Genomic DNA, 17,691 nt, shown 5'->3' with positions numbered 1-17,691 from the left:
CACTTTTCAGGCGTCAAAGCTGCACTATTAAATGAAATAGCCATTAGTTCAGTTGGTAATGGATATGGATGTACCACATGGGACATTTACAGTGGTAAGGAAATACAGCTGTATTTGGCATTTGCCGATTTACAACCTTGTTATTAATATCCTCTCCCCCCACCCCCCCCCCAAAAAAAAAATAAAAAAATAAAAAAAGAGAGAAGAAAAATGATGATATATATTTTTTTTTAAGGAAATAGAGGAAGGAAGATCATTTTATTTGAATCTGATTAATGAATGACAGCAGCAGTAAGAAATCTCAGTTGGCGGTGGCTGGTACGGCATATACAATTGATATAGTAGACCCTGTTGTTTTATACTGAATTTGCAAGCTTTGATTGAAATATGTGTTTGCCTTTAGTCACTTTATGACCCTTTACTACCGGTAACAACCACCGCTTACATCACACATATATATTCAAAGCCGTAGTGATGTTCAGTACAGTGAGTTTAGCAAGACAAGAATTAAAGCAGTTGACTGGTTCTCTGAAGTTGGCCAAATACAGGGTATGGAGGCTCTTGAATGTATTGATTTCCAAATTTGGAAAATGCTGCCTAAAAGAGATTCAGAAAATACTTATTTATACAAGTGATTTCCCACCTCATGACACACTGTATTTCCTCAACCCTAATAGTTTGCATAGTCACATGGCTCCATTAAAGAGTGCTCACTTGGAATTAGAGGTAGCATGTACATTTGAATTGCAGTAGTGTGTTTGTTGTGTGTGGGTTTTTTTTTTTTTTAAACATCAGTGTCACATTTCCCAAAAGATCCACAAACATGTCACTCTCCTCTATATGTTTTTTTTTTCTTATCATGGTGTTTGTATTGTCATGTTGCATTTGTCATGTACAAGTGTGTATTTATGTACGTCTGCCAACTGTCACATATTTTGAAAGCTGTCCTGTATAATTATTATGCAAAAGTGGCTTTAACTATCAAAGAATATGAACCTGCAGTATGGTTTCGGTGAATTGTCATCATGCAGATGAAACAATATCTTTCAAATAATTGAAATGAGATGGTATGGAAGAATTTGGGCTCATGTTTTGTTAATTATTTGTTGTTTATTAGGCGTGACAGATTTAATATAGCGAGCGTTCGGCCGCGTGGGGAATGCTCGCGTTCCTCCTTTTGTTAGGGGACGCCCCTATTCCTCCTGCGTGCAGAATGGGGGGTTTAATCCCTCTATTCATCAGCCTAATGAGGGCGTTCCTTGGACGCAACAGAACGGGCTTGCTCACAAGTCGCATTCATGGCGTTCCTCTCCGCTTTAGGAACGCAAGGATTATCCCAACCACGTGCTTTCCGCGCACGGCTTCACCTTTGAAAAGAACAATTTGCGCCGGCAAGTGCACAATTCACGGTGGACGCCAGAATTCCACATCGTTCTTGCAAGTTAAAATAAATCGCGTGGCAAAAACGAGTGAGAGAAATCGCGCACTTCAGACAGTTAAACGATTGCGACTCCACATGCTCGCATACGCTACGGAGTAACATTGCACGAGTTCGCAAAATTCTCACGACTCGCAGTTTCCAAGCGTCATGAACAGGATTGGTATTCCAAAAGTTTTGCCAAAGTTTTGCGATTATTCACAAGCAATAATTCACAAGCGAGAAGTTGCATTCTGGTTTACTTTTCGATGACATTAGTCAAGGCTCGACACTTACGGGGCCACCAAAAACGCGCGTCGGGCCACCGAAATTTCAGAAATGAAGATTTTGGTACGATCGGGCCACCAAAAAAGTCGGATGTTTGCCTTTACTTTCGAAAATGAACAGCGGTAACAATCGGCTCCGTAAGATGCTAAAATAGATGTCAGATGTTTACTCTTAATTTTGGAAATGAATAACGGTAATATTCGACTCCGTATGATACTAAAATAAATGTCGGATGTTTGCTTATACTTTGGGAAATTAATAACGGTAAGAGTCAGCTCCGTACGGTGCTTAAATTAATGTCAGATAATTGATTTTGCCTTCGGAAATGAATAAGGATAACATTCCGCTCCGGAAGATGGTGAAATAATTGTCGAATGTTTGCTTTGACGTTCAGAAATGAATAATAATGATATTCAACTCTGTATGATGATAAAATAAATTTCTGATGTTTGCTTTTATGTTCGAAAGTAAATAGCAATAACATTCAGCTCCGGAAGATGCTAAAATAAATGTCGAATGTTTCCTTTGACGTTCGGAAATGAATCAGAGTAATATTCAATTCCGTATGGTGATTAAATAAATGTCGGATATTTGCTTTACTTTCGAAAGTAAATAGCAATCACATTCGGCTCCAGAAGATGCCAGAATAAATGTCAGATAATTGCTTTTACTTTTGGAAGTGAATAGCAGTAACATTCTGCTCAATACCATGCTAAAACAAATGTCGGATTTGTTATTCCACACTGCTCGATTGATTAAAAAAAAAACTGTTACGATTCGCTAAAGTTTGTTATTATGCTGAAGGTTCGCTTTTCTTTTTTATATAAGTTTCGAAATTTCGGACGTGATATAGCTGATACGAAAACGAAGTTTCTTACCACGAATATGATAATTTCTTTACAGATAAACGACCCACCTTTTTTTCCATTTTCGGATGAATGAACCATCTGAATATTTTGTTTTTTCCCCGGAATGATGAATATCGTGCAAAGAAGTAAACGATGTCACGTTCAGAAATAAACCCATATATTCCCGTCACAGGAAAAGATTCGGCGTTTTTAATTTTCTTTTAGCCAAAAATGACATAAGTTTCGTACCATGCACGTAATTCATTCTCACATTTACGAACCTTCGGAATAATGCCACAAATGGTATTAACGAGCCCTAATACAATTTTGGATTAACACATTACATAAGGCATATCAAATTTGCGTGTTTTGCGGGTTCAGCAAAAAGAACCATCGGATTTACGAACCTTATTCTTCTTCTTCTGATTAAGTCTGCCTCCTTCAATAGACTGAAGATTCTTGCAGACTGGTGCTATTTACATTATAATACAATTTATTTACAGATATTTGCAAGCACATAGAAAATTTGACGAAAATACTAGCCACTGTGATCAACCGTTAGAAAGTTTCGAAATGAATTATTCTTTCGGAATAATGAACATAAGGCAAAGGAAATAACGATGCCATAATAGGAATTCAAATTATTTTCTTGCCTCAAAGATTTTCCATACTTATTTTCCGAACTACTAACCCCCAATGCCAGACTAAAAATCCGAAAATTAAATAAGCTCTGCTTTCTGATGTTTTGTTAATCCCAGAAATTAAAAGGAACAAGTTGTGTTATTCGTTTTCAGAGTAACGTAATTAATTTAATATCCCGATAAATGCTCCCTTAGAATCACAAAATTCGTGCGGTTTCGGATTAATGAATCGTATTTATTTTTCACATTAACGAATATCAATACGACAGAGGGAATTTTCGAGAATATTATAGCGAATCTTATTTAACTTTCGCATTACAAGAACCTTACAGGTGCAACGAACATCAAAATATAAGAACGATGTCAAACTAAAAATTGAAACTGTATAGTTGCTTCAAGAATTTTACCTCCCGTCTATATTGCTTTTCCGATCTAAATCTAAAAATGAAATAAAATAAAACAAAACAAAACACGATGAAACGCGCTATTATTGCCGAACATAGAATACATCCCCATAGGTGGAACAAAATAACAACAGAAAAAGATGCAGAGAGAGAATGATGGGCGGGAGAATGGTCTAGGAGGTCGAAGATCTTTTGTGTGTGTGTGTATGTGTGTGGAATTGAATATTACATGTACATGTTGTGCACAGAAATCTGTCAAAGTCTGTCAAAGTGTGTCAGAGTCACGAGAAATCAAGTTTTAGTTATGCCTATATATATAGATATAAAATCATGTGGATTCTACAGACTCTAAAGCTACGTTTACACCATGTTCCCGGCGGCCAAGTTGTATTTGCCCGAGATGCAGTGCGCTGTGGGTATACTAGTATATGCAGTTGAGACATTCTCCTGTTCCCCCCCCCCCCCCCCCCCCCCCCCCCCCCACTTTCGCATTCTAAGTCTTGTTCGGATCGTTCCAGTCCTCGCCCCGGCGAACTTCTATAGCTATCACACGCTGTTCTCACGGCGTCTGATCAGGCTATAGACTATCAATATTTTCCGTCCCGTCCCGCTGCGGACCGCCTCCAAGTTTTGTTAGGGTCTATTACGTGCCGTCGTGTTTCATTGCATTCATCCCATTTTATCAAGGCATACAAAATTAAATTCCTCATTAGCACCGGGACTGCCGTGGCAATTTTTTTTTAACAGTTTAAGAATGTGACACGGCATCCACGGCAATCACGGCCTGTCACATTTGCCTATCTCGTCTCACAGCGTTGTTTCACGTCCGTCCCATTTTGTCCGTGATGGCCTGAAATGTGACTGCCGTGGTTGCCGTGAACATGTGTAAACGCGGCTTTTAGCTTTACATAATCCAATTCCACATCCCTTTAAACCTTAGATACGAATATTTGTACGCTATTGTCAGTAGTTCACTTTCTAAAAAGCAAAAACAAACGAACAACCAAACAAACGAACGAACAAGTAAACAAACAAAACCATGACAATCTCTTAAAATTCAGGTTCTGTTTCCGTTCAAGCTCACAACCTGATTCTTTCCCTAAACGAAACAATACAGCAGTCGTTCTTTATAGCGACGCACGACGGCGTTTACGCTCTTCCTCTGTCACTTCATAAGGCGAAAGCATTCTATATGAGGAGTCAAAGAAAATCATCCAATTATAAGACGGTATCTATCATCGACCAATACGGCAGCCTGATGTGAACTTCGGTGTGTTTGTGTCCGTGCCGCAAAATGAATACGTCGGTGCGCTTTTGTGTGTCGGGTGCATCTTTAGCAAGGAGCTACAAGTTTTGTTGCTTGTAGCTCCATGGCTGTTATTGCTGCCCCAAAACAAGGGAAGCAGAAGAAAAAGTGCATACCTGCTATTAAGAAAAGCCTCTTTTAAACGAGGATGTTTCTTGCTGCTATTCCCTTCCGATTGTAAAAACTAAAGAGGGTGCTTTATAAGCAATTATGAATACCTGAATTGAAAGGACCAGAGGATACCCATTCTGTAGGCGACGTAAAAAGCATAGGAAAGCCAATTGAGACAATTATTGGTGCTGGTCAGTCGTCTGCCGAGATCATGGTAATTGCATGTACAACAGTACTATAAACCATCAAAATTAATGTATATACACGAATGTAACATTGATACATATCTTTCTCATAATCTGTCACTTTGAAACACTGCATAAAATATGAAGTACCACTGACTTGGTTACTCAACTCAGCATGACATTAAAGCTTTCTAGTATCACATTATTGTGTTACGGGGGGGGGCGTTTAATAAATCTGTTTGTACAGTTACGAACAACTTACGAGCGACTGGTGATCAGTTCTGATGTGCTATACTTATCAGAATTTCCATAATTCAGCACAAGAACTTATCATCAGTCACTCGTAAGTCGTTCGTATCTTTACGAACAGCTTTATGACCCCCCCCCCCCTTCACTGCGTTTCAAGCAGTGGAATATAATTATATCCTAACAAAATATAATAAGATTAAGGCATTTCGTTTTCTAGTTCACGAACTTTCGGAATAACTTTTTTATTTTGTGTGTGTGTGTGTTCTTGAATATTCATCAAAACGAACTTAATTGCATTCTATGTGATTAACGAAATTTTGGAATAATTAATTGCAGACAGAGATGAAAATGACCGTTACTGTTTCTTGCATATTTCTCAGTTTTTATGTTCACAACGATGTTCCTCGCTTTGTGATTACGTTTGGTCCATCCATCGCGTTTCCCGCAAGCTTGAAAAAGGAGCTAAAATTCACGCAAGGAGACGGGTTTTCTTCCACGAGAGACAAATCATTTGTAGAAGATGCACCGTCCTTCCCGCCTGTTATAAAGATAACCTATCATACACTATATACGGCTAGCACTGTATGTAGTACTGAAGAAATTTTTCCTGGTGAGAGTCGGTAGATTTATCCGTTCCAAGCGCGGGTAAATTAGTAAGTCTTCTCTCAGGACATTAGGTTTTACCCAGAACTTTACGGAATCCGCATATCGTCTTGCTGACCTATAAGAAAATAAGCCCAAACATTACATTTTGCCAGTTAACAAATAGCCAGGTTAATTATTGTTGCACAAGTTGTCATTATAATACGCTTTGCAAAAAGTAGGCTTACTTTCAATCTTCACTGATGAGCTCTAAACAGCCCATTACATAACCAGGGAAGAGGGATAATTACATTCATAGTTTAAATGAGTTTTCTTAACCCGTTCCTCCCATAATTCTCCAAGAGCCTGAAATGCTCAAAAGCGAGATTCTCTTTGCAGGTCGACTTGAGAATGGACAGGTTGGTATTCCTCCTGTGCGGAAACAGTCAAGCTGTAGGCCTATTATGACAGTATCCCCTTACCATGGTCAACTACAATGCCATGTGCCATCAAACAATGAAAGTATCGATCGGGCACCAGGTATAGGTATGAATAGACATTGCGCTAATGGGCTCACAAACTCTTTTGTTGTACACAAGAATATTGTCACTGGAGGCAAGTATCTACTGAGCTGAGCCTCTATCGCTGTGTACATCTTAATTCGAGTTTTATTGCGAAAGAAGCACATACGCGAAGTTAGTAACGGCAATGCACAAAACACAAAAATCTTGAGAGCTTTTGAAAGAGCGGGATCCGAAACATGGACCCGTTTTCTAGACACTGTACGTTTTAAATTTGATATGAAAAAAACAAACGCATATTCCCCAAAGTGCATGCAAATTTGCGATTTAAATTGAAGTGCGTTGCTGTGAAGATATGCGTGTGAATTCGTATGATTCTGTCGAGATAATTTTTCAGTGCCGACTGAGTTGAAAGAGGATGTGTGATTTTCCTTCCCTAAGTCGCCATATTTTTATTTGTTTTGCTTACATTTCTATTGCCATACTCTGAAAATGAATTGTTCTCGCGCTCCGATTCGCAACATTACCGCTCTGTACGGCGCGGGCCAGTCTGAAATAAAAACAACAAAAATTGTTAATCCGGAAACGACATCTTTCGGATTACTAACCTTCGTAAAGATAAACATCTTTCCATCGTCGAACTTATTTAACTTTGGACTGAGATTTAAACCTTCGGAATAGCGAACTACAGTAACAATAATTTGCTACTATTTTTTTCATCGACATTTCGTGAAGCACGATGCGTTTCGGTAGTTTGAAACGTGTTAATGTTGCGATGTCTTTCCCCTGCTAGTGCAGACTAAGTTCAATCATGGCGAAAGTTCCGTTACGAAATAAAAAATGATTCAAGTCTTTTCAACAATAACACGCTTCGGTTTATAGTTTTTATGCGTTTAAACGCAGTTTTTAGTTTCGTACAAAAACCGCAAGTCTTTTCTGCAACGCTCTTGCGTTTTAGATACAGCGTTGCTTGTGATTTGATGGACTTGCATTTGACTATTAGAATTAGTGTTTAAACGCAATTGAGTTTAAGTTTCTTACAATTTTCTAGTGTCGGATGATTATGAAATGCAAGTCTTTTCAGCGTTCCGTGTTTGATGGACTTGCATTTGATTTTGGGGGTTGCGTTTAATTCTTAATTTTGCGTAAGAAGTAAAAAATAATGCAGGTCTTTTCAACAATAACTCACTTCCGTAGATGAGTGTTTAGAGATGCGTTTAAACGCAGTTTCTTATAATTTCGTACAAAAAGTATGTCTTTTCTGCAATGCTCTTGCGTTTAAATACAGCGTCGCGTGTGATTTGATGGACTTGCATTGGATTTTTAGAATCGCGTTGAAACGCAACTGAGTTTTAAAGAAGTTCCCTACAATTTTCAAGTTTCGTATATCAAACGCAAGTCTATTCAGCGTTCCGCGTGATGACATGGACTTACAATTGCATTTGATTTTCAGAGCTGCGTTTAATTTTTAATTTTGCATACGAAAAAACAAACAAAATAATGCAAGACTTTTCAACAATAACGCACCTCCGTAGATGTTAAGAGATGCTTTTAAACGCAGTTTCTCTATAGTTTCTTTACGAAAACCTCAAGTCTTCCCTGCAACGCTCTTGCGTTTGAATACAGCGTTGCGCGTGATTGATGGACTTCATTTGATTTTTAGAGTTGCGTTTCAACGCAATTGAGTTTCAGGTTCATACAACTATTTTCTAGTTTCATACTATATCAAACGCAAGCCTTTTGGCAGCAACGCACTTGCGTTTATGTGCAAAGTTGCTCGTGATTTGATACACCTGCATTTAATTTTCAGCTGCATTTAATTACATGTAGTTGCATTTGATTAATTTTCTAAAAACGGGCCCAGGTTTCTATTAACGCTTCGGAATAATTAACGTTAGAATATTCGGATAAACAGAAACACCTACACGTGTATTTCATGTTCTGATAATGATTTTCTACTAGGACCTTTATGTGTACAAAGTTTTTGCGATTTGAGAATAACGAGCAGAAAAGGGGGAAAGTGAACTGCTTTGGGTAGCCAACTACATGTAATTCTCCAATGTAAATGAATGTATGCCCTTTCATTTCTGGCGTACAAGACAATATGGACGCATGGCGCGAATGCTACCACGCCATACACTAGGGAATTACCGATTAGAAATGCAGCGAATCAGAGCGGGAAAACAATTTATTCTTTTTTAAGAGAATGGCGATAAGATTTTGAGCGAAAAATTATGTCGACTTAGACGAGGGAATAAACACGTATTTCAGCTCAGTTGGCACTAAAAAATCAGGTCGACTTACGCGAGTTGTGGACTTATAAATGTCGACTAAGACGAAGAAATTTTCAAGGAATAACAAGACAAAAATCGGGACTTTTTTATCGTGTCGACTTAAGCAATGTCGAGGTTTACTGTACTAAAGCTCCATAGTTTCAGCAGAGCCAGATGTGTATGTACCTCCCTGGTTTCAGGAAGGAGGTACTAGGCGAGCTCGCCTGATACCTCCTTGGTTTCAGGTGCAGGGAGCTCTCATCAGCTAGCTCTCGCCAACTACAGCACGTGTCTCCAACAGCATGCACGTATCACACACAGCACAGGGTTACTAATACATGTACTATACATAGCCCCTCTTCCCTCCCAGGCCCCATGCAATTGACACGATGTTTACGACCCATTTTCAGCGCGTACGCAAATTCCTTTACCCTGCGGTTTTTGCCTGGCGGCAAACCTGCTTTGAAGTTCCTGGAAATTTCCACCAGCTTGTTGCCTGGCTGGCACGGCCATGGGTGTCAAGTTTCCGTCAATCTACCTAGCTATTGTGAATGTTTTTCTTATACACTTGTCACTTCATTACACACATTTTGCTTCACCTGAGAAGCTGCTTACAAGAGTGGTCTCACGCTCATGTAAGGGGAACAAATACTATATTTCGGATACTATTTCAGATACTTCTTGATTACGCCTCTCATCGACGCAAATTAAGGTAATCACAGCGTTACTAACGCGTAATAGTGCAATGCCTTTCGTGGTTTCATTTGTTTGCTAGTTTGTCCGTTTTTTAAGCTTCCATGAAATCAACTGTGTAAGTGTTAAGCACAAGACAAAGGGAAGACTTAATCCGGGCGTTCCCGAACGCTGGCTACATGGAGCGATGGCTTCGTGGTCGATTGGGTGCAGTGAAGTTGACGCTATTGTGTTCGAAACAAAGGCACTAAACAAAAGACTTTTAAGCTGGCGTTCCCGGAACGCGGACGGCATGGGCGCATGCCAAGCTCGTGCCAAGCTGGCTACTTAACAGATAAGAAGGCATGCCGGACGCGGGCGAACGCTCGTGAGATAAAATCTGTCACGCCTTAGCTGGTGTCATGGGATAGTGCAATTGTGATAAAGCGAGAAGTGGCAAATTGACAGTGGAACATAAGGTTTTATTCAGCACTGATAGGTGTTAGCAATATACATTTATATCACCCAAATCCATCTCTCTGATGAAAATTGACGGAATACCAGTAGTCCTGTTTTTTTCTGTTCATGCCAGCTTGAAATATCGATGCTTGCTAATCCATGTTGGAGGGTATATCACTTCAGATATAATAGATGTGCTGCTCATACATCAAGAACAATAAGCAAATTTCCACTTTCGGGAAAGAGGAAAATTGCAAAATTTGTTTGGGTCAGTGTGTCCATCAATGCACTGATGTGAACCTCCAGATGCTTCTGTTTGTGTTGCAGCCTCCACGTCCAGCAAGGAAGAAAAGAAGAAGGACAAAGGAGGGAAGAAGAAGCTGACCAAGGCGGACATCTCCTTACCGTCAGACTTCAAGTAAGTCATAGGCTGCATTTATCAACTTTTCCATGTTTGAAGTGCATTTCAATACCCATTATCAAACACAAATGCATTTCGGATCACATTTCTGGAGTTGTTGTGTTTATCAACTCTGTCATGAGTCGATTGGGAGGCTTTGTGAATGCGCAGCCCCATTGCGCAGTTTGACGCAAGGAGCAGAGATGTGTAGTTGGTTGTGGTTGGCTAGGACTGATTAGAGCTATGAATATGTTTCAAAACGACTTTGCATTTATCAACTCTACAAAAATGCATTTCTGCTGCAAATGCATTTTTGATCTAGCATTTTTCTGCTTTTTGCAAATGCATTTCTAATCCCATAATCAAAACAGCTTTGAATTTGTCAATATCAACTGCTCAAAATTCCATGAAAGCTGTGCCAGAAGTGAGTTTATAAATGCACCCTTGGAATCGTCAGCTTATGATCGGACATTATTTGGCCTCATTCAGAGGAAATGTTTCCTTGGTGCAATTTATTCAAGACGTGTCATTTTGTGTGTGTGTGTGTGTGTGTGTGTGTGTGTCGGGGGGGGGGGGGGTGGGGGGGGGGGAGATGTATTCACCCATGATGTCCCTCTTGACCCAAGTGTAGAAATGGGTACCTGACAATGCTGGGATAATAGTAATGACAGAGCCCCATTCAAGAACAATGTTAACACTGAATAAGGTACCCTGGATAAGTGAGCCCCTATTGTATTTAAGTACCTTATGATTTTTGGATTTTAAGTCAAATGTTTCATTAAATTGTTGCCATCCAAGTTCTTCGAGTACCTCCACCAACGTGCCTGATTTTGATGAGCACTTGGTTAATTATTACAGTTTCCAAGAGTTCAATGTGCTATGTTGTGCTGATTTTAATCGCCAATGCTTTTTTTCTCATATGTGGTACTTCAATTGTTTATTTCACATTTTAGATTGGAAGAAAATGAAATTTGTATGCTATACATTTGGAAACCTAATAGATGATGAATATACATGTACCTCTGAGACAATGCATTTGTTGTATTCAGGAAAGGCACAGGATTGTAGATTTTACTGCATATTTATACTTTGGTGGCATGGTGCAATGATACATGTACTATGATGTATTCTTTTTTTCTTCCTTATCAAATAGGCATGTCAGCCATGTTGGTTGGGATCCCGAGAAAGGATTTAACGTAAGTATGGCATCACTTTTGCTACTTAGAAGAAACAACATTGTAGAATTGATAATAGTTTTTTATGTTATTTTGATAATAACATTGTGTGTGTGTGTGTGTGTGTGTGTGTGTGTGTTTGTGCATGAAAGAGTAGTTTAGTATTGATTCAAGATGAAGAAAAAAAAATTGATGGATGAGCAACGTGCACAGCATGAATTCAGTTTTTTTCTCTTTGTATATATTTTTGCTCTAATGTCATCTTTCTGTCACTGCACTAAAATATGTCCTTGTAGAGCAATGCCTTGCAGCAAGGGTACTGTGTTTTGTTAACAACATTTTAGCCAGGATTAATAGAGAAAGGATCAGGAGAGGGAAACTAGAATGTTCTTCAGAATGATATTTAAAGGTCAAACCAAATAGAATGAGGATTCTGATGCTTCAAAATTTCTCTGCTCAAAATGTGAAGGCAAATTATTTCATCTGACCATTCCATTCATCTTTGTGGTGTGATTGACCCCCCAGGTGGACGAGATGGACCCCCAGGTCAAGGGCTGGTTCAACACCATTGGTGTGTCTGATGACCAGCTCAAGGATCAGAACACCGCCCAGTTCATTAGGAACTTCATCGATCAGCACGGAGGTCTGGACGCCCTCAAGGAGGATGCCGAGAGGTTAACAAGTGAGTGACGCTGCCCTCTCCCAGACATGCAGTGGAGACCCTGAAGAGACTATTGAGAGTCAAAAAAATTGTCAAGATTTCTCAGCAGTCTCCAAGACTAGATAGAAATAGTGTCCATGTGGAATGGCTCTTTAAAAAAATAAAAATAAAAACAGAAACAAAACTTTGAAAGATCATTAAAAAACCTAAAAGGCAATTTCCTAGCATTTTTGTTGTTGAGATCTCTGAGGAATCGTGACAGATTGCCAAATGTTCACAGAGAGACAAATGTTCACTGGGAGATCAATAAGACTACTGAGAGATCACTTAAACATTACCTGGCCTACTCCTCGAGATCTTTGAGAGATCAGTCAAGATCTCTGAGAGACTACAGTAGTCTTTTGAAGATCCCTCAATGATCTCTCAATAATCCCCTTCAGTGATCTTCTCCAAATATGTGACACATTTTTTTTGCTGGTTATGCAATAGATAACTTTTTTTTTCCCCCACAGTAGTTTTTTAGGGAGGCCCTGTTACAGTTCAGGGGTAAACGGCTGTAGAAAATAAACCTTCATGAGACAAAAAGGACACGCTGATTAAAAAAAAAGAAGAGAATGGCTAATGTGTTAATCCACTAAGGTTTATATTTGCTAGGCTTTGCTCTCACATAGATATATCTTTTGAATGCTTTTAAATGTGAGAGCTCCTTCTGTGACGGCTAGACTTCGCTCCCAGTTTTTTTTTCTTTTAACAGTTTTTGATAAAACCATGATAATTACAACTTGCTATTGCACTTGTTAATTTTGAATCTGAAAATGAGTACAGAGCAAACTTCTGGGATTGGTAGAAAAGCAGTCATGGTATGGACACACAAGAACTGAATTCCATTGTGTCTTTTTTCTGTGCATCGACTTGTTTTGGCATCCACAGCCAGGGACATTGCTCCCCCTCCCCCTCCTCCATCCCGTGGAGGTGCCCCTCCTCCGCCTCCTCCTTCAAGAAGCACGGGTCCCCCTCTCCCATCTCGACCACCGGCGCCTCCACCACCAAGCGGTGGCAGCAGGGGGCCACCTCCTCCCGCTCCTCCCCAGACGCGAGGTCTGCCCCCCGCACCGGTGTCGGGCCGCGGTCTTCCTCCTCCCCCACCCCCTCAGTCTAACTACGGCCACCCCCCACCCGCCCCACCCCCTTCCAGGCACGGTGGCTCAATGCCACCACCTCCCCCACCACCTGCAGTACCAGCGCCACCCATGAATGGGGGAGGAATGGCACCCCCTCCTCCACCGCCACCACCTCCTACGATTGCTCCAGCCATGGGAGGAGGCGGAGGCGGAGGCGGAGGCGGAGGCGGCGGTGGAGATGCTGATGAGAGAGGTGGCCTTCTAAGCCAAATTCACCAGGGTATCTCTCTCAAGAAAGTGGACCAAACTGACAATCCTCGCCCCGCACCGACTGGTCGTGGAGCCCTGCTGGACCAGATCAGACAAGGAAAGAATTTAAAGAAGGTATCAAGTACTCCCAAACTCACTTTCAGTCTTGTCAGATTCACAATGTGTAAAGAGAATGCCTTTTTTTAACATATATATATATCATGTTCAGATTGGTTCCTGATATTTCAAGATTCAACTATTATTAGAACCAATAAAGTTAAATGCTTTCTGACTCTATATCTTCCAAGAATTTTAATGTACTGTTTAATTTTCATTTTCTGTATGATGACATGCAAGTTTCTTTTTTTTTTCGATACCAGAAGAAAATGACCTCGAAAAGCTGATAATCACAATGAAAATTGGCACCTCTCGTTAGCATATGCTCTCTGTATGATACATGAGATGAATGCATATCCTGAAGTTGGTATGACATCCTGTAGTTTGTTTCTTTGTATGTTTGCCAACAACAACTGTAGGTGACACAAGCTGAGAAGGAGGAGTCTCCCGTTTCCACGCCAACCAGCGGCCTCGGCGCTGCGCTATTCCAGGCTCTGCAGAACAGGGCTACGGCAATACAGGGTGAGTTTGATGTGCTGTGCTATGTGTATATCTCTTTTGTTTTCTTCTTTAACTCCACTGCTCTGGACTTTAGATTTCACATGGCACCACATACAGAGATTCTGTACTTGGCTGTCAAGGACATGCAATAAAGTTAATCCCTTATATTCCTAAATTGTGCATTTAAGGAGGGGACAACGTAGCATTTCGCTTCTTTTCCCCCTTTTCCTCCTCCAGATTGCAAGATGTTTCAATGATAGACTGGTGACATATATGACTAGGTCTAATAGAGATCACTAGACTGTTTTAATCATTTCAACATGAATGTAAAGTTAGCTGATGAATGATAAGCATATTGAATGCCACAGTGTAAAGTTTATGCCAATAATATTTTGTTTGCTGGACTTTTGAATTAAATTTCGAGCCATGTTTACACATGATATCAAACCGTTTGTAACATTGTCCCATGGGCAGAATATTGTGGGATGTTTTTCCATGGGGGAACATAAAAATGGCAGACTTTACTAAACAGTAGAACAGTAATTTTGATGCAATAATTTTTCATTCATATTCTTTGCAAAAATAATAAGAGAGCAACTAGTGAATTAGGAAAGGGAAAGTTGATTTAGAAAAGCAGTGGGCAATAGAATTGGCACACTGCGTTCTGCTTGCCGTTGGCTTAGATGTGATGCTGCTAAGGTGGTTTCCGGCTAGAACTCGGTTAAAGGTGTACATTCTCAAAGGATTTTCAATAACCCATATAATGTGCCTGAGACACTTGTTTGGAATAAAGAAAATGAAATTTGAAATGCCAATGGGCGATGTTACAAGTCCCAGTCTTGAAACTTATGACCTCCCGCCCCCCAAAAAAGAAAAATAGCACTATCAGATGGAACATTTTGTATGTTTCCCCCCCAGCCCACCAGTGATCATACACTCTGTACATAACTACAAAGTAGAACTTGCCTTTTTAGTCACCGAGTGTTTCATGGAATGATATATCATTTAAATTTTGGCATTTTCCCTTTCCCCTCTCCTTTTTTTTTTCTCTCTCCCCCAGATGACGGTGATGACTCTGACAGTGAAGAATTTGACGATGATGAGTGGGATGAAGACAATTAGGTGCCAAAAGGATTGCGAATTGAATCGGATGCCACTTCATGACATATTTTGATGATGATGATGATGATGATGATGATGATGATGATTAAAGAAGAATTTCCAGTGCCGTTGAAAGTTAGTCTGAAAGAAAGAGTAAAATTTTCATAGCATGAACAATAAAGATTTGATCAAAATTGGATGAAAAATAAGGAAGTTTTGACATTTTAAGTTTTGCTAATTTTTCGGGTAACAATTCTCGAACGGTCAATGTGAATATGCAAATAGTGAAGTGATGATGTCATCCCTTCACAACTTGCCATAGAGGTTGTATGTAAAATTGTGAAAATATGACTTCTTTTGTTTAAACACAATTATGCTCCAGTCTCAAATGCTGATATTTCTAACTGATCATTATTTTGAAGTCATTCAATCAGGAGAAACATCATGTTTCACTCTCTGGTTACAGATACATTTTTTTTTTTTTTTGGTCTTTTTTTTTTTACACAATCAGTTGAGAATTGTGAAGTGATGACATCATCAGCTCACTAATTTGTATTTTAATATCAACTGTGCAAGAACTCTTCAGCAGAAATTAGGGAAACTTGCAAATTTCATAACTTCTGTAATTATCTTACCATCACCATCATCCAATTTTGATCGAATTTTCACTGTTATACTCAGAAAAATTTTTAGTCTTTCTTATCAGACCAACTTATAACTGGACTCGAACAACTCTTCAAAGCTTTGAGGCATCCTGTGTGAGTGAATGAAAATGCATTTTCCCCATACTGCACTCCTTCAATACAGTGTGTTCCTTTACACTGCTTAAAGCAATTTGTTTAATCAGGAAAGTGTGATAAAAAGGGCCACTTCAATTTGGAGACAGAAAACTTGGATATTTTGTCCAATCAAATGCACTCATGAAGAGTTATTTCAGATTTCTTTGTATGCACTGAACTCACCAGGATTCTGTGGGAAGGGAGGGTGTGGAACAACCAAGTAATGCATCATTATCATCATCGTCGTCATCAATATCATCGGCTGTAATCTTAATCAGTGTGTCCGTATGAGATTGCAATGTGTAATATAGTGGGTAATATGTAAAGACTGTCGGATCAAAGAATGGTAATGAATCATTTTGCAGAAATGAACAGTGAATCTTCCAGTAATTAATGGCCTTCTTTCACCACACTTATCATGTGCCTCCATTATCATTTTTTTTTTTTGTTGATTAAAGAAAAATCCAAAGACAATTAAAAAAAAAAAAAATGTATTATCAGGTATACATGAGCGCATCAGGCGACAATGCATACATATGTAAATGATAATGTTGTGTATGTATTAATCATAGTACTCAGTCAAACTTACAGTATAATCAAGCTGTGTTCACACTTCCATGAATGCTTTGTTGTCAGCATGGTTGAATACAAGACCACTGATTTGTAAAATGCCACCATATCTATTCATTAGTTGAAGTATGAAATGGGTCTACACACTACCGTCTTACATGGGGGATAGCACTATTTCAGCAGTTTTGGTAAAGGTATTAAATGCTGAGATACGAATGCAGTTAGAATATAAACTGGCATTGCCTTTGTTGATGTCAGTTATAGGAAGTTGTATTAATAATGATTATCCTCAATACACAAATTAAACTATTTTTGTGTACACTTGAAATACATGTAGATGCAAGCATCCTAGTAATAATATGCAAGTTCTGGGCATTATATCTTTGCCTTCCATTCGGGTCACATTGTTGTCATTATTGATAGTGTTCTGTTTTTATGATGAAAGGATTAATTCCATGTGTTTGAATTGAGAAGCGGTGAGTAAAAACAGAGTCAAAAGCTGACAGTATCACCTGAACATCAGCTGGACATGGCTGGACATCGGTTAGACATAGCTGGACATCAGCTGTCAAAAACTCAGTGATGTGTCCCGGACAAGTCTTGCTTAATCATTGCACAGGTTCAACAAATTATGATTTAAAAAAAATCACAGTGTTATGTTAAGAGAGGGAAAAGGACGAAGGTAACAAAGATGTCTGCAGTTGATGTACTCTCTCTTGCTTGCATTTTGCCTTTGGAATAGGTCTGGTTCAATTTGTAATTGACACCATTTCTCTCTGCTCTGCTTCTTCTATCACATCCAGCAACGTGTATGGACACTAATAAAAAACACAAACTAAAACACTATAGGAAAGTCTTGCACATAATGGCTGGGTTGAAGTCTCCAGTGGCAACTGCTAAAGCCATCAGAACTTGGCATTCCTGGTTGAGAGGTCACACTGCCCTTTAAAAGGCAATGGAATCTCCCAAGTGGTGTCAAAGGTCAGATCTTCTTATCATTCATTTTCCACAGAGGAGATGCATGATATTTACATGCACATATGTATAATATTGTCGCTGCT

At 39.4% G+C, this 17,691-nt stretch overlaps 1 protein-coding gene across 2 annotated transcripts in view; it reads left to right on the top strand.

Annotated features, from left to right (window-relative positions):
- The window catches only part of LOC139734049 (actin nucleation-promoting factor WAS-like), a 53,319-nt gene extending 37,943 nt beyond the window's left edge, over positions 1-15,376 (top strand). For both annotated transcript variants that reach the window (XM_071644865.1, XM_071644864.1), the window contains 6 exons: positions 10,284-10,374; positions 11,510-11,552; positions 12,057-12,213; positions 13,123-13,697; positions 14,099-14,201; positions 15,241-15,376. In XM_071644865.1, coding sequence (XP_071500966.1) covers positions 10,284-10,374; positions 11,510-11,552; positions 12,057-12,213; positions 13,123-13,697; positions 14,099-14,201; positions 15,241-15,302 — 1,031 coding nt within the window. In that variant the 3' untranslated portion in view covers positions 15,303-15,376. The remainder of the gene's footprint in view (positions 1-10,283; positions 10,375-11,509; positions 11,553-12,056; positions 12,214-13,122; positions 13,698-14,098; positions 14,202-15,240) is intronic.
- Positions 15,377-17,691: the final 2,315 nt, after the last annotated feature.

The sequence above is a fragment of the Diadema antillarum genome, unplaced genomic scaffold (assembly GCF_040938485.1).
Source record: "Diadema antillarum isolate AM-2024a unplaced genomic scaffold, OU_Dant_1.0 seq00000507_RagTag, whole genome shotgun sequence".
Lineage (NCBI taxonomy): Eukaryota > Metazoa > Echinodermata > Echinoidea > Diadematoida > Diadematidae > Diadema > Diadema antillarum.
The sequence above is the reverse complement of the archived record's forward strand: the minus strand, read 5'-3'. Positions and strand labels throughout refer to the sequence as shown.